The sequence below is a fragment of the Lampris incognitus genome, chromosome 14 (genome assembly GCF_029633865.1).
Source record: "Lampris incognitus isolate fLamInc1 chromosome 14, fLamInc1.hap2, whole genome shotgun sequence".
NCBI lineage: Eukaryota > Metazoa > Chordata > Actinopteri > Lampriformes > Lampridae > Lampris > Lampris incognitus.
Window position 1 is genome coordinate 15,197,185 of NC_079224.1, and position 23,901 is coordinate 15,221,085.

Sequence of the window (23,901 nt, forward strand, 5' to 3'; positions counted from 1 at the left end):
TGTCCCTACAGACACAATAGGCCGTGTTTGCGGGTGGGAAGCCGGATGTGGGCATGTTTCCTGGTTGCTGCACTAGCGCCTCCTCTGCTTGGTCGGGGCGCCTCTTCAGGGGGGAGGGGGAACTGGGGGGAATATCGTGATCCTCCCACGTGCTACGTCCCCTTGGTGAAATTCCTCACTGTCAGGTGAAAAGAAGCAGCTGGCGACTCCACATGTATTGGAGGAGGCATGTGGTAGTCTGCAGCCCTCCCCGGATCGGCAGAGGGGGTGGAGCAGCGACCGGGACGGCTCGGAAGAGTGGGGTAATTGGCTGGAAGAAAAAAAAAGATGTCACTTTAACTGACTTTGGGAGAAAGAGCCACTCTGACAGGTTCAAGTCTTGCTGCTCAGATGATGTGCTCTGGCTTCAGGAGCTTATGCAAAGACCCCGGGGTCATGGTAATCCTCTCACGGATCAATAAGCTCCCATTTGTGCTCAGTTGTGCTTCTGTGCGTAGTCTGCCCCGCCGCAACACCGGGCCATTGAATGACTAAGCAAGAGAGAAGTGGATAGTTAACGGGCCTTGCTAGTAATCTCTCGGGTCAGGTGCCACATGCACTCTCCAAACAGCCGTCGAATGCTGTGCCGCTCACTTGTCTGTTGTTTTCTGTCCTTCCTCATCTGTCTCTGTGTCTTCCTGTCTCTCTCGTTAGCTCTCTCTCTCTCTCTCTCTCTCTCTCTCTCTCTCTCTCTCTCTCTCTCTCTCTCTCTCTCTCTCTCTCTCTCTCTCTCTCTCTTCTCTCTCACACACACACACACACACACACACACGTGCCTTTTCTTTATTTTCTTATTTTCTCTCTGCCCCTTCACCCAGTCGACGGCTCAGACTGGATGAGTGATCATGACCAGTAATGAAAGTCTGCAGTTTCCGTGCTGTAGCGGTCTCTGTTGAGCAGAGGTGGAAAACCCGGCTTCAGAAAGTAGAAGTACTAACCATGTATTTGCTCCACCCATGGACTAAACCAGCTGATTTCACTAATTAGTTTTCCTACCTGGCTGAGGTGTTGTGCTAATTAGAATCAGCTAGTTTAGTGCATGGGTGGAGCAAATACATGGTTAGTACTTCTACTTTCTGAAGCGGAGTTTTCCACCTCTGCTGTTGAGGCAATGAAAACTGCACTGTTTGTCCTGCAAGGGTTGAAAACTGCACTGCACAGTTCATCCTGCAGGAGCTGAAAAAAATAATTTATTAAGCTAAAATTCAGATTACTTGATAGAAAACAAAATGTTGCAAGGTCTTTTTTTGTGACCCTTTTTTTGGATTTTGCCCCCGCCCCCAATTGTACCCCCTCCCCCTCCGCCGATCCGGGAAGGGCTGCAGACTACCACATGCCTCCTCTGATACATGTGGAGTCGCCTGCCGCTTCTTTTCACCTGACAGTGAGGAGTTTCGCCAGGAGGACGTAGCATGATGGCGGATCATGCTATTCCTCCCAGTTCCCCCCCCCCCGAACAGGCGCCCCGACTGACCAGAGGAGGCGCTAGTGCAGCGACCAGGACACATACCCACATCCGGCTTCCCACCCGCAGACACGGCCAATTGTGTCTTTAGGGATGCCCGACCAAGCCGGAGGTAACATGGGGATTCAAACCAGAGATCCCCGTGTTGGTAGGAAACGGAATAGACCGCTACGCAACCTGACGCCCCGTGACTTCTTGAAGAAAAAGAAAAAAATATATTAAAAAATATATATTCTAGTGCATCTGACAAATGATCAAATTTAGTCTGAGTTAATGACTTTAGACAACTTTTCCCTTTCTAAAATCACCCTCGCCCACTGTGGGAGTAATCAATTCTTTGCAAAATATTACAGTACTTATCACTAAACTAAAAACTATCACAATATCATTTTATATATTGTTCAGCTGTAGTGGATGGATTGTAAGGATGGATATATTAAGAGATGCAAAGATGGGTGGACGGTAGGATGAATATATGGATCAAAGATGGGTGGATTGTAGGATGAATATATGGATGAATAACAGAAATCATGCTGCCAACGTGTTTCCCTTTCAGAGCACAGCATGGCCGAGAGCCTCACGGTGGCGTTGCGGGTGGCAGGAGAGGCCATAGATGAAGCCATATCCAAGGCCGAGGTTCTCACTGATAACCAGGTTAAACACTACGTCCATGTGTTCACGTCTTTCTTAATGGTCTGTTCTGAATATTCAGTGTCTGTTCTGAATACTCAGTGTCTGTTTTACAACTATTTACCCTCAGACAGTATCTTATGCTGTGCAGTCAGTATTTTTGAGATGCAAATGCGCAACAGTACACTACAGCCAACTTTTCCAATAGAAAAGCATATTGGGGCATCCGGGTAGCGTAGCGGTCTATTCCGTTGCCTACGAACACGGGGGATCGGCGGTTCGAATCCCTGTGTTACCTCGAGCTTGGTCGGGTGTCCCTACAGACACAATTAGCCGTGTCTGTTGATGGGAAGTCGGATGTGGGTATGTGTCCTGGTTGCTACACTAGCGCCTCCTCTGGTCGGTCGGGGTGCCTGTTCAGACGGGAGGGGGAACTGGGGGGAATAGCGTGACCCTCCCACGCGCTAGCCCCCCCCTGGCGAAACTCCTCACTGTCAGGTGAAAAGAAGCGGCTGGCGACTCCACATGTATCGGAGGAGGCATGTGGTAGTCTGCAGCCCTCCCTGGATCAGCAAAGGGGGTGGAGCAGCTACCGGGGTGGCTCAGAAGAGTGGGGTAATCGGCCAAGTACAATTGGGGAGAAAAAGGGGGGGGGCATATTGGATAATTTTCTGATGATAATGTAAACACCACAGAATACTGCTTCTCTGCCCTTTGAGGTAGATGATGGAGTCTCTACAATGCATAATATTTTTTATCTGTTTATATTTATTCATTGTAGTATTTACATTTAACAGTGTATACTCATGGACCATGCAAGCCCTGCAATTATTTCTATGAAAATTGAAAATTGAAAAAAAAGGCTTATGCTAATTTTTATCATATACAGTAAAATTAGTCATACGTTAATGTCTCAGTTAATATTGTTTAACATTTCTTTAACAGAGTTGGTTTACAAACCACAACTGACTTCTGCAGCCCAAGTCAACTGCTTACGTGTGTTATGACGAAGCAAATATTTTAACAACTGTCAGTGCCATAAATCCAAATTTCATGTCCATTTATTCAGCCGCTGTGGTATATTTCCCAAAAGACTTACTTTTGTTCTAATCTGTAAAGTGTCTCTAAGCTCTTGAGTCGAGCACAGTGAAAATACGACATATCTGAAAAGGAGTAATCGGCTTATAGGACGTGTGGCTCGGGGCGCTTTTCCTTATTTGTGCGTTTGTTTGTTTACTTTTGTGTTCTCTTGCCAGCATAAGCAGAATGAAGCACAGTATCTGCGGGAGCACAGACAAGAGCTCATCGAGGAGCTGGCCAAAACAATCATGCAGAAAGTAAGTGTGCCAGTACGCTTTGCCGTCATTGACAAGGACACTGCCTTCTGGCCAGTTTTGTATAGTGTGTAGTTGGGATGAGTCATGTTGTGTGAATCCACCGCGTAGCACTCAGACCGGGTCATTTTGCATTACTGTCTTTTTATGTGGCAGGGACATGCTTTCAAATGCTTACACGAGGCACACACCAAAAAAAAAAAACGAAACCAGCATTTTCTGTCCAGACCATCTGATTTGTATGTTCTGAGGAGGGATCAGACCCGCCGCATGCGGCAATAATCTCGCCTCTTACCCTGGCAGATCATCAGTAGGAGGAAAACCTTGGCAGAGATAAAGCCAGAGCATGACCAGGACTGTCCCCCTGACCACGGCGTTGATGAGCAGCACCGCCACTATCAACAGCCCGCCTGCGGCCGAGCCCCCGGGTCACCCAACTACCAGCCCAGTCTCAGGGTAGGAGGCGCCTCACAGTGGGAACCACTTTGATTGCTGAGCACAATAAAAACACAGGAATTTGTCCGAGGGGTATGTTATTTGAAGAAGTGTGTGTGCGCAATTCTTACCTCCTGGACTTCAAACCTTCTCATATGCCATGCATCACTTGCAATATGCTGATCCCTACTGGTTAAATGGAGCCACGACATGTCCTGCGGTATTTACCATTCAGTGTGATGGTACCCAAAGTCAGATTACACTTTTATAAAGAAAGTGTAGGCGCCATCACTTTGACCATAGAACTACAACATGACATGTTAATGAAACTGCAAATCTGAGTTTTAATTTTTCAAATTGTCGTTTGTCACATATAGTTCGTTTCAATCCCACGCTGTCCTGCTGAGGGACACTTGGTTTACAGTCAAGGTTTAAGATGGATATATGGAGATAAATGATACATCACATCTGACAGTATCAACACAACATCTACATTCAACAGTATGATTGCCAGTGTCCGTCTTGTTGTTTTTCCCAGAGGTCGCGCTCTGCCTTCTCGCTGTTGGACAGCAATGCTTCAGAGGTGAACTCTGGGGTTTACCACAACCAGGACTTACCACAAGGGTTCAAGAAAGATGTATTCGAGTCTGCCATGTCCATATGGAAGAGTGCGGACCGGCTGGACAATTCTAGTAAGATTTTGTGTCTTGTAGTCTCAATTCCAGTAAACAGTGTGCTTCTTTTATGGCATTTCATATGGCGGGTCATTTCAAAACAACTACCAATAATAAATCCCAAAACGTTATTCCCAGAAGGGGAATGGGGCAGGAAACTCACCCCTCCATACTACTTAATAATTTAAATAGAATTACATTTATTTTTTTCGAGCATATTCGCCTTCATTTATTTAGAGAGAGACTCCCGAAGAGCCTGTACTTCTGTAGTCATATTTACAATGTACATAATAAACAACACCTAACAGGCATGAGACAATTCTAGAAGGTTTCATTTTAATGGAACATCCTCTTTTGGGTTGTCAGAATGTATAAGAAAATGTGCTAGGAAATGCAAGAACTGTGTTTTTAAAGAGAAATATTTCTGGGAAATAATACCCAGAATTTGTATTTAAGTCTCCTTCCTATTCATATCTCACCACTGATAGAACTATTTCCTGTTGGCTAAACCCTGTCTCCATTGTGTTTGTGTTTGTTCGAGTTTGTCTGTGTGTTGTGCTTTATGTGTGATTTTTGCTTTGTGTGGTGTGCTTGTGTGGCATTTTGCATTGTCTTTGTCTGCACTGTGTCTGGTCCTTGCCGATGTGCATGCGGAGGCGGGTCCTCAGTGTTGAAGAGCCCAGATGGGAACTGGATTGCCCTGCAGAGTGCCCAGTGGTCACGGTCTGGCCTGCTGACCAAGAGGAAGGGTCCGGTTTACCGTGCCCTGGAGAGGGAGTCTGGGGTAGTCTCCGCTTACGAAGGCCTGAGCTCCGAAAGCGAGGAGAAGCCTGAGCCCAACAGCTCCTGGCATGCGGCACTGCGAGAGGCCCACAGGAAATCAATAGACTGCAATTTCAAACTCCAGGACACCCACAGAGACCGGTCCAGGTTCCCTTCTCCTCCGATGGGGTCGCGAGGCAGCGGAGAGGACTTGACCCCAGACTCAGAGGGGACCTTGAAGTCGCACAAGCCTCTGCCAGCTCATTATAAGAGAAAGGTGCCCCAGGAGATGAGACGACTTTCATCGTCCCACAGGACCAGCATCATCAACATGAACTTTAACCCGGAAGGATTCAGAGAGGAGAGCAGTGGGGCGGATGAGCTGGAGGTGGGCCAAGTCAGGAGGTCACGGAAGAAAAGAAGATGTAGGAAGGAGCAGCTGCCAATTTCTTCTTCTGTGCCGGTAAAAAAAAAAATAGACACGAACCTATTAATGTACAAGTGTCAGTCAGAAATTCAACTTACCAAGTTAAATTTACTCTTGGGAGCTGTTTAAAGACGCCACAAAGTCTTGGATTTTTGACCACTTTGCACCCTCTTGTGGACAAAAGCAGTAGTGTTTCGAGGAATAATGAGTTCATTTAACATAAACAATGTTTCTTGTCGCAAAGATCTACAGCCACCCTTTGATAGCTCATGCATTTGTTTTGAAGAGAAGAGTGGGAGATGTAGTGGTGTTTTGGAAAAATAGCTGTATGTACGATATACAGTCATCAGGGAAATGCATCTTTAATTGTGTCTATCTATCTATCCCTTCTGTGTACCATAAACCATTTCATCAGATTTAGGATACAAACATTTGAATCATCATATTGCAATATCTAATCTTCTCTCCGATGGTCTCATTTAATTATGTTGGGCGGCACGGTGGCCCAGTGGTTCGCACTGTTGCCTCACAGCAAGAAGGTCCTGGGTTCGAACCCCAGGCTGTCCCAGGTCCTTTCTGTGTGGCGTTCGCATGTTATCCCCGTGTCTGCGTGGGTTTCCTCCGGGTGCTCCAGTTTCCTCCCACCATCAAAAAGACGTGCACGTTAGGGTTAATACTCCTGTCTGTGCCCCTGAGCAAGGCAATGGAAAGAAGAACTGGAGTTGGTTCCCGGGCGCTGCAGCTGCCCACTGCTCCTATACCATAGGATGGGATAGATGCAGAGAACACATTCATTGTAAGGATACAAAGTCAAATATAGTGGCTGTCTTCTTCTTTTTTTTCATTTTTAATATAGAGACATATGAATTAAATTGAGACTGATGAATAATCGGTAAAAAACTACACGTAGCAGCTTTAAGTGAAAGATTAAAACAAGTCTGTAAGAAGTTCTTCACAAGGGATATTTGGGAAAATAATACGCTTAGTGTAAGTACATTTTAGAATGGTCTTTTTTTTTCTTCATCTATTTACTCATGTTTAATGCCCAAAAATACTCAACTATTCCTTCTCAAACTTACAGGATTACGACCACAGATTTCTGGACACACTCGGGGACAACCAATCCCAGCATGCTGCTGACGCCGTCACCCCTGACACGCTGACCTCTGAGACCGTTACCCCTGAGCCTTTTGACCTTAGAGACGACATTACCGAAGGTGGAGTAAAGCAAGCTGACCCGGAGCTGACGTTCAAACTAAAAGAGATAGCCGGCATGGCCGTCAGCATTTCCCAACCGTATGAACTTGATAGACGGGGAGACAGTGATGGACCCACGGAGAAGAGGAGGACAGGGGCTACGGAAAAAGATAAGGCACTTGAGAATATGGGCATTGATGTGGATGGCGGAAGAGTGGAGGATGGCAGAGAAAACATGGGGGACGAGGAGGAGACGAGATACAAACTGGGAATGCAGGTCGAATACTTCTTGTCCACTGATGATGAACAAGAGGGAGTGGACCAGAGTGAGAGAGATTTACAAGAGGAAGACATGACAGCGGATGGGCAAGAATGGAGGGAGGGCGACATGGAAGAGCTTGCCTTTAAACTACAGCGGCTAGAGAGAGCGGTCCAGGCCAGCCAGTTCTCATCCACCGAGGATGAGCTGGACCGAGTGGGCCTCTCTGATGGACACAGGGGTAGGGGAGCAGCAGAGGATGTAAAGAAAGAGGAGCTGGCCTTAAAGGTGTGCAGATTGGCCAGCCAAGTCAACGCTGCCCAGTTTTCATCCACCGAGGACGAGCTAGACAGAGCAGGCCAGGTGGAGGGCAGCGGCGGGGGTGAGGAGGAGGACAGAGCAGAAGAGCAGGAAGAAGTGATCGATGAAGAGACCCTTTGGAAAATGGAGGCCGAGAAAATGGTTCAGGGGGCCCAGGTGCGCGACTTGGCCAGCCTGGTCAGCGCCTCCCAGTTCTCCTCCACGGAGGATGAGCTGGATCGAGCTGGGGAGAGCATGGGGGCAGTCCACGATGGGGAGATAGCGACTGAGGATGCGGCGGAGAGGACGGAGCTGTGGTACATGAAGATGGAGAGGGACGACGGGGAAGAAAGTCAGGAGGAGAGGTGGGAAAGCATCGATGACGTTGACATGAGGATGTTTGACTTTGAGGATGAACTGGAGTCAGATGGAGAGAGGGCAACAGATTCAAAGGAGGCTCTAGATGGAGGTGAAGTGAGCCACACGGAGACGGTGATGCAAGATGAGCGAAGGGTAGATGGTGTCAATCAAGATGAAATGGGGGAAGAGGAATCTGAGAAGACATGTGAGGAGGAAAGAGTCACAGCAGTGACGAATAAAGATGGAAGGAGGGCAGAGGAGCATAATGATATGACGGCCAACACGCTGGGTGAAGAAGAGAGAGAGACAGAGGACAAGGGCAAGACTGGAAGGAGGAGGACATCCTCAGTCACTCTCGAAAAAGGAGTCCATGAAGAATTCAACATTTTACAACATAAACCAGGGGTGGAGATGGTGGATGGAAGTGAAGGACAGTTAGAAGAAATAACGGACAAAAACAGGAAGGGGGGAAAAGCAGGACGTGATGAAGAAAGTGTGAAAACGGACAGAATGATCAGTAGCAGTATGTACAGCTGGCCTCTGGAAGAGATGCAGACAGATACATTAGCTGACAAAGTGAAGGATAGATGTTGGGAACCAGAGGAAAGTAGTGAGAAACTAGAGGTGGGGGAGAGAAATGAAGATGACGAGACAGTTGGAACAGGAGGCACAGAGGGGGGTGTAGTAGAGGAAAATGAAGGAAATGTTGGTGGAAACCTGAGGAAAAATAGACAACAGAAGACCAAGCCAGATCCTGAAAACAGAAATGCACAGCCAGATCTTGAGATGGTGCATTCGGTTGTCATTGCAAGTAATGAGATAGCAGAGCAGACACATGGAGCCAGCGTGGAGTATAAAAGAACCAAAGAGGAAGACGAGCAGGACAGGAAGGCGACACAAGAGGAGATGTTGGTAGAGGAGCAGACGATGGAGAGGCAGGGAAATCGTGTTGGAGGCACTGAGGAGAATGAGAGTGAAGAGAGAGAATCGGATGAACCACCAAAAGGGACCAAAGAAGAAGAAGAGGGCGCCCTCTCAGATCAGGAGGGCATACTGTCACCTGAGGAGATCCAGAAAGTAAGAAATGCAGAACAAGTGCAAATGTTTGACAAAGTTCTGACCTCTATGAGGGCGATGATACATGAAGCTGCTCTATTAATGGTAAATATAGATGTGCAAATTGCATCAATAGGCAACAAAGTTGGACAAAGGGTCACAAATATATTGAAATGTTCATGGCAAAAGGATGACTAGTGTCCCATTAGAGGTTTCAGAAGACCTGGCCTGTGTATCACTGCCCTGATGTTTCCTCCTTCCAACTTACCAAGTAGACAGCGATGACTCACTCACACTGCTTTACATCCATTGTTCTCTCTCTCTATCTGACCTCTCTTTTTTCTGATCTTTGTTTCTGCACACAAGGAAAAGAGCACTGAACTAGACAAAACAATACAGTTAATATCAACTCTGCTGGAGCAGGTGAGAACTGACACATGGCTTCGCAAAAGACAAATGATCTTGTTTGGCTTTGGTGAAGACGGAATGGTACTTACTGTATGCCGATACAAGACTGCTGCTTACCTTTACATCTTTTCTTATCTTTCCTCCTTTCTTACGCGACATGTACCGTGTCAACAATTCACGTTATGTTTCCACCGTGTGCATTAGTGCACAGTTTTTATGCATAATCTATTGAATACACGGTTAATGCATTGTGTGCGTTGTTTGTGTGCGCGTTTGCATTGCAGAGGTACTCGGCGGTGTCCCTGTGCAGCATCACGACCGAGATGCTGAAGGTGCTGAATGCTACGGAGGAGTTGCTGCAGGGCGTGGAAGGAGGAGACCGTTGCAGCCCTCAGCCCAAACCCTCCCTGCCTCCCAACACGGACCCCAAGAAACTAGACCAACAGTTCTCCAGACTGGAGGAGAAGGCGAGTGGCTCCGGATACATTTTACTTAACGGTCAATTCAAACGCCACTTTTATTTTGCAGCTTATTTAAGTGCTTTCTCAATCTGTTTGGCTTGATTTGATTTCTGATGCATATGTGACACATTATCCAAAGTGAAACACAATAGTAGAATACAACACTATAGAGTATGTAAAGTTACAAGTACCCGAAAGGAGTACAAAGTACAAAGACACTGTACCCAGCCAATTGGTTTAACAAATGTCCCTGAGTTTCCATCGATAAAGAAATATAAAGTGATATGTAAGACAAAAATACAGGACAACTCTGTCTGCTGAGTTTCTCCTGTGCTCCACACTGTTGAATCAGGATTACTAGATAAGATGAATAGTTTATATATATATATATAATCTCAATTAATATGCCCAAACTACATCTGCTCACTTTGAATTGAATTACTACTTAGCTGCCAAGATGTGTATTAGAATATAAATTTGTTGGGTGTCCAGGTAGTGTAGTGGTCTATTCCGTTGCCTACCAACACGGGGATCGCCGGTTCAAATCCCTGTGTTACCTCTGCCTTGGTCGGGCATCCCTACAGACACAATTGACAGTGTCTGCGGATGGGAAGCCGGATGTGGGTGTGTGTCCTGGTCACTGCACTAGCGCCCCCTCTGGTTGGTCGGGGTGCCTGTTCAGGGGGAAGGGGGAACTGGGGGGGAATAGCGTGATCCTCCGACGCGCTACGTCCCCCTGGCAAAACTCCTCACTGTCAGGTGAAAAGAAGCATCTGGCGACTCCACAGGTATCGAAGGAGGCATGTGGTAGTCTGCAGCCCTCACTGTTATCAGAAGAGGGGGTGGAGCAGTGACCGGGACAGCTCGGAAGAGTGGGGTAATTGGCCGGATACAATTGTGGAGAAAAGGGGGGGGGTTTAAATTTATCAAGTATAGTTTACAGTACAGTAGTGGCGCAGTGGTTAGTGCGGTCACCTCACAGCAAGAAGCTCTGGGGTTCGAGCCCCGGGGTCGTCCCGGGTCATCCTCTGTGTGGAGTTTGCATGTTCTCCCTGTGTCTGTGTGGGTTTCCTCCCACAGTCCAGAGACATGCAGGTCAGGTGAATCGGTCGTACTAAATTGTCCCTAGGTATGAATGTGTCAGCTCTGCGATGGACTGGCGGCCTGTCCAGGGTGTCTCTCTCCGCCTGCCGCCCAGTGACTGCTGGGATAGGCTCCAGCATCCCTGCGACCCTGAGAGCAGGATAAGCAGTTTGGATAATGGATGGATGGATGGATGGATAGTTTAGTGTAAAGAAGAGCGGGGTCAATTTTAATCTTCACTTATACACATAGACAACAGAACAGATGATATTACCCAATAATCTCCTCTGTTATTCTACAAATTATCAGACGTTAAAAATATCTACATTATCTTTTTGACAGCGTGTCCTCAATTATCAAACAACTTTGACAGTAATCCACATTGATAACATTTTCAAAATGGCAGACATTGCAATCCAGAGTAAGATCCTTCATTTGTGGTTGATGGGACATGCTGCAGGTGTATGTGGCGGCGGGCACGGTTTACGGTCTGGAGACAGAGCTGGGTGATCTGGAGGAGTGTGCCCGGAGCATCAGCAGTGCCACATCCGACAAAGAGCTGTCCTTCCTTGAAGAACAGGTGGCGTCAGCAGCCGCAAAGGTTCACCAGTCTGAACTGCAGGTGGGTTTGGAACCAACCCTGGACTATGATGAACACTACCGTATAGATCATACCATGCCATGGATATGTCATATCCAACGGCTTTGTTAGAGAGTGTGATAAACTAAGCATCACTTAATTGCCCAGAGCTCTCCGCCGATATGCACCTAGGCAAGTCAAAGACTGAACCTCACCAGAACTTTCTCTTCTTATTATTCTGTATCGCCTGCCGCTGTCCTGCAGTCACAATCGAGAGAAAACAAACAAATAAAAACACTAATAGAAGTAAGAGGGCGTCCGGGTAGTGTAGCAGTCTATTCTGTTACCTACCAACACGGGGATCACCGGTTCGAATCCCCGTGTTACACCCCCCCCCCACCCCCCGCCGGCTTGGTCGGGCATCTCTACAAACACAATTGGCTGTGTCTGCAGGTGGGAAGCTGGATTGTGGGTGTGTCCTGGTCGCTGCACTGGCACCTCCTCTAGTCAGTCAGGATGCCTGTTCAAAGGGGGGAGGGGGAACTGGGGGGATAGCGTGATCCTCCCACGCGCTACGTCCCCCTGGTGAAACTCCTCACTGTCAGGTGAAAAGAAGCGGCTGGCGACTCCACATGTATTGGAGGAGGCATGTGGTAGTCTGCAGCCCTCACCGATCAGCAGAGGGGGTGGAGGAGTGACCAGGGCGGCTCAGAAGAGTGGGGTAATTGGCCGGATACAGTTGGGGAGAAAAAGGGGACAAAAAATCCACAAAAAAAAGAAGTAGTAGAATTTCCACTTCCTTATGATAATTAAGATGCCTCACTTAACACTTAAAATATTTGCTCACAATTTTTCATGCAGCCGTTGCTCCAAGTGTCCCTACGTTTGATTTTCAACCTCTAAGGGGGCTAAAGTGTGTGTCTTTTCCCTCTCTGTGCTGTATTGGTGTTGCAGATATCCAACATCTCGGCCCGGATCGCTGCTTTGAAGACCGCAGGCCTCAACGTGGACCCGCATTCTCGCTTCACTAAGGCCAGAACCATACCAATTATGGTACGGTCTCAGAAAACCCGGATAAACATGTCACACTGAAGGTTTATAACAAACAGTCTATGTCCTGCACCCTGGACAAGCATAAAAAACAGGTTTTTGTATGCGTCTCTTTGCAGCCAATCACCTTAGACTCTTCGAGACAACTGAGGCGGCGATTACCTGCACCGCCAATAACAGGTAAGAGACTGGATTCCTGGATGGAATATCATCAAGTTATGAAGTATTGATATGTATTTACAAATATTTATTAGCGGGCATCCGGATAGCATTGTGGTCTATTCCGTTGACCTACCAACATGAGAATCGGCGGTTCGAATCCCTGTGTTACCTCTGGTTTGGTCGGGCATCCCTAGAGACACAATTGGCTGTGTCTGTGAGTGGGAAGCTGGATGTGGGTATATGTCCTGGTCTTTGCACTAGCGCCTCCTCTGTTCAGTCGGGGCACCTGTTCAGGGGAGAGGGAGAACCGGGGGGAATAGCGTGATCCTCCCACGTGCTACGTCCCCCCGGTGAAACTCCTCACTGTCAGGTGAAAAGAAACGGCTGGTGACTCCACATGTATCAGAGGAGGCATGTGGTAGTCTGCAGCCCTCCCCAGATTGGCAGAGGGGGTGGAGCAGCAACCGGGATGACTCGGAAGAGTGGGGTAATTGGCCGGATACAATTGGAGAGAAAAACAGGGAAAAATCCCAAAAATAAACAAACAAATAAATAAATAAATAAACTTTGTTAAAAGAAACACTCAACGGTAGGGAAAGTGCTCAACAAATAAGGAGCAAAATAATTCAGTTAGTCAAGTAAATTCTCTATGAGACAGTACAAGCCTGTTTCATGCTATAAGCATCATCAGCTGTCAATAAAACTACTTGAGGAAGGCCATACCATCTACTGCCTCATCATGCACATCACGTGCACATTGTCCAATGGGGAAGGGAGATGTGCAATGTACAAACGTTTCAAAAACACGTGATCGCTAACAGTCCAATTTGGGGGGGGGGTGGTATTTATCTATTGTCATGATTTATTTGTAATCATGATTTACAAATAAATCATGACAATAGATAAATACCACGACACTTGCAGTTGATGGTGTTTGGCTGCGTTGTGGGGGTCTGTGCCTTGGTCATGATGCTTGCTTGTATTGTGGGATGATATAACCTGCTGAACATTTGGCATGCAGCTGTAGCTAATTTTGACTGTGTTCCTGTTGAGTTGATGGTCTGGGGTAAAGCACTCGTCCAAAAGTTTGAAAAATAGTTTTCATGCCCAGGTAGTGGAGTGGTCTATTCCGTTGCCGACCAACACGGGGCTCAGCGGTTCGAATCCCCGTGTTACCTCCGGCTTGGTCGGGCGTCTCTACAGAAACAACTGGCCATGTCTGCGGGTGGGAAGCCGGATGTGAAGAGCAGGGTAATGGCCAAGTACAATTGGGGAGAAAAAGGGGGAAAATAGTTTTCCAGTATTAGAGGCCATGGGGTCACTGTACGGAGGATTATACCAGGTGATGTTCCGCCTTCTGCTGCAGTTTTTTTTTTTTTTTTGCTGCTTGCTGTCGCAAATTGGTGGTGGGTTGTACTTAAGCCTGAAATTATATCCATTCTTTTGTAAGGCTTCTTGGTATGGGGGGGTGCTTCATTAAAGATGGCTTCGCTGGATGATATACATGAGAGTCTTATTTATGCTCACTGGGATATTTTTCAAGATAGAGGATGAATGATGGCTTTCTCTGTGGATGTATTGCAGTGTATTGTTGGGCTTCATGTATGGCCTGTATGTACTATTTCTAAGGTCGAAGTCAATTTGGTTTTTGTTGGCCTCAATTGACATTTTTAGCCCATTGTTTGCGAATATACTACACATTTTCCTTTTTATTCTCTCAACTTCTCTTGCCGGTTATGCTTTATTAGATGTTATATTTTTATATTTTAACTGGCTGCTCTTTCAGCTGTGCCCCAGCCCAACTCCACTATATGATATATGTAAAGTGCCCCATTGGATGTTATATTGTTAGGCTTTTTCAACAGTGCCCCGGCCCGTTAAGTCCTTGCTTTTTCAAAATTAGTTCCCAGTCCCTCCCCCATTGGTTGTAATCTTTCTGAAGTTATTTTTCAAATGTTTTCTCTCCTCCTATTGGTTGCTGTGCACCGTAACTAGGGGCAACGTAGTATTTATTGGCTGTGTTTTTTTTTCTTTTTTGTTTAGCCACCATGGCAGCTGATGAGTGCGTGACGCATGAAACAGGCTTGTTCTGCAGTGTATTAAAGTTTTTTTCCCTACATCGATCTTATATATATATATATATATATATATATATATATACACACATATATATATATACACACATATATATACACACACATACTATATATATACATATATATACATACATATAGATATAAAATCCAGTGAGTTGAGTAAATTCTTTTAGACAGTACAAGCCTGTTTCACGCCATAAGCAATCATCAGCTGTTGCTTATGGCATGAAACAAGCTTGTACTGACTCAAAGAATTTACTAGACTCACTGGATTATACATATATATATAGTAGCATTTGTTTTAGTCCACTTGGACTACCAGGTGAGTTTGGTTTGCGACGAGGCAACACAAGAAGTTAGTGTCTAAAAAAACTGATGCATCCCTTTCCCTCTTCCTTTCTGTCATAAAAAGACAAGGAGCCTTGAGTCCGGCTGGCTGGCGCGACAGCCGACCTGTCCAACAACTCTTGCAGTATCTACCACCACAGCAGTGCCTTGCTCCTGGGACCCGGTAACCCGCTGGCCACTCTCTCAGTATTCTGTTTGGATGGCTGTTTACCTGCCTTAATTTTACACTGCACTAAACACACCCGAATGACTACAAGACAGCACCGATGTGTATTGTACGCCACGACTGTCGGAGGGAAAACCTCGCATCTTCAGCCCACATCTTTTCAAGGACTCCAGAAAATCCCACTTGTTAGACTCCGACTGTTGGAACATGCAGTTTTTATAATAGATGCTTCCTGGACCATGTGGTCATAAAACTAAACAGAGGTGCGTTCTTGTTTTTAGAAAAGAGAAGTGACACATGGACCCTGACAAGATAGGATGAATCAAAAACCTACGCGAAAAGAAATGGATAAATGTTCGAAGTGAAACACTCCTGTAGACTCTAATCTTGAATATGCCGTAGAGTAAAGTCAATTGTTAACCTTTACACTCATTTATGAGCAAAGTGCAAAATTTATGAGCAAAATGCAACACAGTTAACTGTAGAGAAACTCGTATTAAAATCCACCTACACAAGCTAGTGAACAAAAACACATTATAATAATCTTCTAACATTGACAGAGTATTAGGAAAGAAATTACTATATATGTCTTGACTCAATAATTTGTCACAGAGCCCAGTATTAACTGCTGACTTTAGTTATGACATCTTTGGGTACATAGGACATTATACATTAGCTCAAAGGACGTTGGGTCTATGTAATCTTTTACTGTTTGGGGTACAATAAAAAACTAGTAAGTTTTTCATGTCTCTATGCTTTTATTACAAGTAAATACACATAATAAGTTAAAAAATCATTGCGCAAGTACGGGAACTACATTACTCAACGAGCTAAACGATGCTGAAAACACTCTGCCACCCTTAAGGTAGATGAAGGTGGGCGTAGCATGAGGAATTTAGTCTGTATTTTTGAGATGGGGAAATGGCATGCGAATATGACATTCCTCCCTCTGAAGGAGGCGTGGGAACGACACTCGAGAATTCTGGAAAAACAACAGCCACCTTTGGGAGGAACGTCCACAAAACAAACATTCAACAGCGTCACCGCCCCGCCCTTCGCGTTGCTGCTCGTGAGCGTGGGTGAATTTCCTGAGTAGAACAAAACAATCTGAATCGATTTATTGCTCCATTACGCCTGTGTCTTCACACATACCCGTCATCGGACCAAAGGATTATTTACATTGCTAGAGATCTCCCCCATTAAACACACTTTTCCTCTCGCCAGTTAGAGTCTGTGGTTTGCTGAAGGAAAAACAATCATGCAGCTGAGTCTCTGTTGGCACAATTTACTTTACGTATTATCTCCTACCGGAAGTCTGGAGTTCTCATCTCTTCATGCTGTAATACTGTCCTCGGTATGAAGCTGACAGACAGATGAACCGAAGAGAATGTCAATGCAGTCAAGAAAGAAATGTTTCCACACATAGACAACTAGCTCCAACCCCAAAGCCATGTGGGATACGTAGTTCTGGTCAGGAGCTCTCCGAGACCAAGAAGCGCTCCCTCTGATCGGGAACTATGAAGCCTTCTTTCAGGTCACTCTCCCTCCTGTCTGATATGATGAAAGCCTGTTTGGGGTCTATGACCACAGTGTTGTCCTTCTCCTGCCCAGCCGCCGCCTCCACCTCGGCGTAGGAAGGGTTCCTGGAGGGCCGGTGGAACTTCATGATTGGCAAACGGGTGGGTCGCCTCTGTGTTGGAAAGCAAATGAAAAAAATGATTCGTTAATTAATGGAATAATGGATTCGGAAGGATGAATCACTGAAACCAAGGATACAAGCTACAAATGTCTCTTGGCAGGCATACGGGGCTTGCTTTTACTCAGAGACCCTGTTCAGATGTTCAGTGATTGATGCACTGACCCATAAATGGTTACAATGGTGACCATCAGGCGAAGCTACCATGAATCTACTAGTTCATTGCATTTATAGCATCATACACCATCTACTTCAGATGTTACAGACTTTCTTTTTTTTAAATTTTTTCCTAATTTTTCTCCCCAATTGTACCCGGCCAATTACTCTTCCGAGCCGTCCCAATCACCGCTCCACCCCCTCTGCCAATCTAGGGAGGGCTGCAGACTACCACACACCTCCCCTGACACATGTGGAGTCGCCAGCAGCTTCTTTTCACCTGACATTGAGGCATTTCGCCAGGGGGATCACGCTATTCCCCCCCCCCCCCGAAAAGGTGCATCCCAACCGACCAGAGGAGGCGCTAGTGCAGTGACCAGGACACATACCCACATCCGGCTTCCCACCCACAGACACGGCCAATTGTATCAGTAGGAATGCCCGACCAAGCCGGAGGTAACACGGGGATTCGAACCGGAGATCCCCGTGTTGGTAGGCAACGGAATAGACCGCTACGCTACCCGGACGCCCCTGATGTTACAAACTTGTCCATGGGGTTAACTGGGTACCTTCCTTTGCCAAAACGCTAATACATTACAGAAATTATATTTCAGCCAAACAAGTCAGATCTTGAAAACAAATTCAAAGCTAAGCTGGATAGCTGACCTCTATGAAGAAAAGACTGGCACTGGAGGTGGGGTGGTTGTACATGTAGACTGTCAACAGGACTGCGGATGCCAGGATAACTATGACCATGACGATGCCCACCAGGAGGCCGGTCTGCAGGCACTCCTCGCTCTCCTCCGTGGTGCCCACGTCTGCTGCTGCAACAAGGTCACGGCAAGACTCAGTGATACCGGTCACGCTGATATGCATTAAAACTTTAATTTTTCTTTTTAAATCGAAGTTTCAGTCATATCAATTGCTACAGTCTGCATGCATTACCCATAAAGCATATGTGGGAATAATGAAATATATTAAAAAAAAAAGAAAGAAACCATATATGCTGAACAATACAAAGACGTGTCTCAGCAGTTTTACAACTGCATAAATAAGTGATGGTGAATAACTTACGGGCTTCACCCACATGCAGAGAAATCTTTGTTTCATCTGGGGATAAACAGAAACTTACTTAAGACACAGTAAACATCATAGTAACCAAAGTGTCTTTCACAACCACGATGGCATACATTTTTAGCGATTCTTTTCTGGGACTTTTGAGGGGAAATCTAATTCATCCAGAGGGAATTTAACTCCTGATACCGTCAGTGCCATGCAGTAAACACTGAGCTATTTAGATCCTCTCCCTAAGGAGAAAAATTCATCCCATCGGCCCAACCGAGGTACAGACGGATGCACTCGTACATATAGTAATCCTTCAGTAGATGAGGACAGTATGCAGTATTTAACATGGCGTTGTATACGCTTGGCTTTGAGCTCACAAAGTCCTGGGAAATAGTTGACCGCTTGACCCTCGAGCTACCGGGCGTCTGAAAGCCTCTTAAACAACCCCGGGTCTGCATAACACAACAGGCCCATACTGGTGCTGACATTTGCCCGGACGTGCACTAAAACTGGTCAGGGCTGGAAAGGAAATGGTGTCGTTTTAGGCGTGGGTGCACACAGTCACAACAGGGGAATGAATTTGATGTAACTATCAGAGATTTTATAAAGGAGTAGTGGTGCCCTGTTTGTAGTCAAGTCTTAACAAATAGCCTGAAGTTCACAGTCTGACAACCATGTTTATAAGTGTAAAGACAACATGCATAATTAACGTGCCGTGCATAGTGTGCGTTTAAACTTCACTGTGTGTTGCTTCTAATGTTTTTGTCAAGCAGTGAGTAATGCGCTGACCTTCTGTGGGTTTGCTGGTTGGAGGCTGAGGTGTGGAAAATGTCCTTCCGGTGGTGCTGCCTCTCGTCGGGGCGTGGGTGGCAGTAAGGAGCTTGATGAGAGGACTGGAGGTGGTGCTGGAGCTCCTTTGCTGCACTGTGGTTTTAGTGACCGCCGTAGTTACGTGTGTTAGATTCCGGGATGCACTGTTTGCATTGTCCGTCATTGGGACGCACCTTGGATCCCTTCTCTGCAAAAGGAAAATTAGTTTACTTTTTTTTGAGGGGGGGGGTTCCTCCTTTTTCTCCCCAATTGTACCCGGCCAATTACCCCACTCTTCCGAGCCATCTCGGTTGCTGCTCCACCCCTTCTGCCGATCCAGGGAGGGCTGCAGACTACCACATGCCTCCTCAGATACATGTGGAGTCACCAGCTGCTTCTTTTCACCTGACAGTGAGGAGTTTCGCCAGGGGGGCATAGCGCTTACAAGGATCATGCTGTTCCCCCTCCCACTGAACAGGTGCCCCGACTGACCAGAAGAGGTGCTAGTGCAGCGACCAGGGCACATACCCACATCCGGCTTCGCACCTGCAGACACGGCCAATTGTGTCTGTAGGGACGTCCGACCAAGCCGGAGGTAACACGGGGATTCAAACCGGCGAGCCCCGTGTTGGTAGGCAACAGAATAGACCGCTACGCTACCCTGACACCCTAGTTTACTTTCTAATGTAGAGAGGTATAACTGATGCCAAGTTCTGTGACAGCTGAATAAATGTAGTTTCATCTGAAATGATACACACCTCCTCCTGGCATCCCATGTCCACCCAGTCCTGGCGATTGCGATCAAAGCCACTTGAGCACCTAATAAAGAAGTAGCTGTGATCAGAAAAGCATTGAAATATATACATGAAAAGCCTTAACGTCCCAATCTCAAAGTGTATGAGTTAACAAAACACCTGGGTCTTTAATCACACTTAAAAGATGACACTTTACCTCTGTAGCTGGCTGCACCAGCTACAGTTGAAGCCAATCTGAGAGGTGACACATGGTCCACAGCTGGAGAACTGGAGACATGCTGGGAAGCAAGAATAAAAAGAATGAAGAGTGGACTCAAGTCGAGTCAAATTCATTTGTACAGCCCTGAATCGCAGTTTAATCTCGGAGAGCTTTACAATGACATTACATTTTGTATGACACCTCCTATCCTTAGATCCTCGATTCAGATGAGGGGAAACTCCACAGAAAAGAGCAGTAGAGGAGGAATATCTCTTCCAGGACAGACGAACTTGCAATAGGGGCCGAGTGGACAGAGTACATAAGCAGTAACAGATTTACAATATCAACTAAATGTAGCAATAGATGTTGACACAATTATGCAAAACAATGCATAAATATATAGTTAAAGTGAATCTTAATGATTTTATAAGTTAAATGTGAGGGATGAGACTATGTATGTACAGACCAGTGGCAGCTGGCCAGTACAGGGCGTTGGGGCACTGCCCCCTTCAAATATCAAGAGATTAAAATCTACTTAAGCATGTTAAATATAATTTAGTTGTATAATGAAAATAATTATGAAATAAAGTGTTTTTTTAGTCTGTGAGCGCCTGTCAGCAGCCATTAAATATTGGTTCCAAATGGTATTTGGTTGATTTCTCTCTGAATACATATACTTCCTGGGTGAGGGGTGCTGGCCAAATGATACCTTATGTAAGCCCTCAAACTTGTGGTAAGGTGTCCTGAGGCTGCTGTCTGATTGGTTTCTTCAGATTTTCCATGGGGCGCAGTTCTGTGCACCCCAGACACTCCTACTTTTATTGGCAGCGAATTTGTATTGTTTTAATGTTTTTTGATCTAATGTGATTGAACAATTCTCGTGTCTGTCAATCATGTTCACACCCACCATGACGCCTCGTCTCGACTGTCAATCATCCACCGTCTACGAACCCTGATAAAATGTATAGGCTACATTGTCCTTCTTAATAACTCTGTGACTGTGTGGACATTAAAGCAGCTGTCAGGTGTGCTGCGCCAAGGTAAACTGCACTCCCCCAAATTTTTTAGCACCAGCCACCACTGGTACAGACCATCCTTTAGTATAGCTAACATGCTATCCTAGCTGCCAGTCTCTCTTAAAGCCTGTTTGCATTAAACCGGTTAATTATTTATACATTTCCAGTTAACTGACAGCTTAGATGGCTAAATATGTACAAGTTGGCATTGCTAGCTTCTTGACCGGCTAATTGAAGCTTACCTAGTGAAGCTTCAGGAGCAGGACCACACCTCAACCGTGCCACTTCTGGCATTCCTATAAATACCCACCTAACCCTCTACTCCGCTTCCGCTCTTGTATTCTGCGCCCCTCCCTTCCACCCTATTTCTCTCTTTTTCTTCCTCTGCTTCCTCCCCTTCATAGGGTCCATCGTTGCCCGGGTGCTACGGCGGATTCCCTTCGAAGCTTCCCCACAATGCAGTCAGCAAGCAGAAGAACTACAAGAACTATGCACATCAATAATTTTTCTTTAACAGATAATTTAAACGGATTGAGTTGATGGTGTGGTCCTTGCTAGTGAAATAAGAGTTAAAACTGATAGATTAGGTGTAGTGGCAGTGTGTTTTATAGATTGGATTAGAATCAATGATGGTGGATTTAAGGGTCTCTCTGCACTCAGTCAACCCACTTTGCCACACTTAGCCCCATTTCTGCACATTCATCCAACACACAAAGAAAACTTACTGGGGAGGGGAAGAATCGCAATAGCTGTAAAGTTGGAGATCTTAGACTTCAGGATATTGACTTTGTGATACTCATAGATGGTCCTCCTTCGAACATCTGAAGCAATGCACAGAGAATATGATGGTGTAAACATTGGTCAGAACCTGAAATCTTTGATTAATATGATTGTCACTAGAATAACACCTTTTAACTTTGGATGTTTTCATGCATTAACTGCAACCGGGATTATGGTATTGGCATCATTTAGGTTATGACGATGTTAAATTTTTTATGAAACTTGGGCCGTTGGAGATCCAAGGTTGATTGTCTCAACTACTACAAAGGTGACGTGAAGATTGAAGTTTTTCTGTGTACTATTGGAGCTTTCCTGTGTACTATGTGGAAATTAGTCACATTTATAGAGCAACTGAACCCTACACCATTTTTGAGAGTTTGCTACCATGTAATGGTGAAAACCCATCTCTATGTACTGGGCTGTTCTTTGGACCAAGTGATGTAAGCATAGCAGGATAAATACAGCTACAGCTAATCGATTAATGATGGGTCCATTTGATTCAGGTGTGCTTATCAGCAAGCATCGTTAACAGTCAATCGTTATGCCAAAGTTTATTTATTGCCGCAACTAAATCAAACGAACCCATCATTTTTGGGTTTAGTTGCTCTTTAGTTTCTCTTTAAGCACAACTTCTTTGCCGCTCACTTGGGATCTGCTCTAGCTCATGAAGCACCACAAAAGCATCTGAGAGGCCCACTTTGACGGGGTGATTCTCCGCACTGATGTCACTAATGTCCACTGGAACCTATGAGAGGAGACAGACACACAGCTGAGACCATAGCATATTTGATGTTAAATTGGTTTCTCATGGAAGGAGGGAGGAAAACGAAGAAGAGGAGAGCTATCACTACCTCTTTGTAGGCGAAGACGATCCGTCCATCGCTGTGCAGAGTGACCTGGAAGGTGAAGGCTCCCAGACTGAAGCTGTCCTGCAGATGGACCCGACTCCATTGAACCACCAACGCCGTGCCTGGCCCAGACATATTCCACAGGTGCACAAGTATACACACACGTATACAGGAAACCACACAGTATACAATGACAGACACAAATGAATACACAGCAAACACACGGTCACAATTAACACACATTTCTTCTTGTAATCACATTTGTTGGTGGCACTTTACAATAAGGCATATCTCATGAAGGGTTTATAAGTGGCTACTAACTACTTTATTGACAGTAACTCAATTGAAATGTTGTAAATCAGAAATAAGGCATTATAATGTGTTAATAAAATTACTTTTTGGGTTGCCAAGTTGGGAGTCCATGTAGGGAGAGTCGCCATAGGTATTCTCTTGGAAACCACATGATTAAATCAAGTTAGCCGAACCATTGCCTAGCCTTAATCATACTAAATTTAACCATTACCTGACCTTAACCCTAAAGTACCTTAACTTAATCCTAAACTAAACCATCATAATTGCAGTTGCTGTTGCTAGTGCACTAATATCCACCTTCGCGTATGTATGCGGAACATTTTCAAGGCATGTTATTTGTATGCTGCTCGTGGAGATGGTAATCGGCAGTCCTCACCAGTCACATTGTTGAAAGACAATGTCTATTGAGACTTTCATTTACTGATAAAATGTGGACTCCCAGGGCATTTGGGTAACATAGTGGTCTGTTCCATTTCCTACCAACACAGGGATCGCTGGTTCAAATCCCTGTGTTACCTCCGGCTTGGTCAAGCATCCCTATAGATATAATTGGCTGTGCCTGTAGGTGGGAAGCCGGATGTGGGTATGAGGTTGCTGCATTAGCACCTCTTCTGGTCGGTCAGGGTGCCTGTTCGGAGTAACGTGATCCTCCCCCACGCTACGTTCCCCTGGCGAAAATCGTCACTCAGGTGTGTAGCGAATTCAGGGGGCAGCCGGGACACAAAACCGGGTCTCCCGCACCACAGGAGACTATGTTGACCAGTCGACTAAAGGGTCCGACCCATTAGCCAAGGGCTAGCTAGTCTATTTATCCATGCATGTTACACTACCCCCCTCCTTCGAGAAGCGCGTTCTCGTGCTTCAGCATATCAGCTCCCTCATGCCTCTGGGTGCACATGCTTCCGATGGCCTCAAGGTCTCACCATCCCACTTCTGACACCAATATAGTGAATTCAGGGGGCAGCCGGGAAC

At 45.9% G+C, this 23,901-nt stretch overlaps 1 protein-coding gene across 1 annotated transcript in view; it reads left to right on the forward strand.

The window, feature by feature from the left end:
- myripa (myosin VIIA and Rab interacting protein a) overlaps positions 1 to 21,874 on the forward strand; it is a 41,698-nt gene extending 19,824 nt beyond the window's left edge. The window contains exons 5-15 of the mRNA XM_056293794.1: positions 2,061 to 2,158; positions 3,391 to 3,471; positions 3,772 to 3,924; positions 4,442 to 4,595; positions 5,246 to 5,802; positions 6,848 to 8,959; positions 9,631 to 9,813; positions 11,351 to 11,512; positions 12,425 to 12,523; positions 12,640 to 12,700; positions 21,394 to 21,874. Of these exons, the coding sequence (XP_056149769.1) occupies positions 2,061 to 2,158; positions 3,391 to 3,471; positions 3,772 to 3,924; positions 4,442 to 4,595; positions 5,246 to 5,802; positions 6,848 to 8,959; positions 9,631 to 9,813; positions 11,351 to 11,512; positions 12,425 to 12,523; positions 12,640 to 12,700; positions 21,394 to 21,503 (3,770 nt within the window). The 3' untranslated portion in view covers positions 21,504 to 21,874. The remainder of the gene's footprint in view (positions 1 to 2,060; positions 2,159 to 3,390; positions 3,472 to 3,771; positions 3,925 to 4,441; positions 4,596 to 5,245; positions 5,803 to 6,847; positions 8,960 to 9,630; positions 9,814 to 11,350; positions 11,513 to 12,424; positions 12,524 to 12,639; positions 12,701 to 21,393) is intronic.
- Positions 21,875 to 23,901: the final 2,027 nt, after the last annotated feature.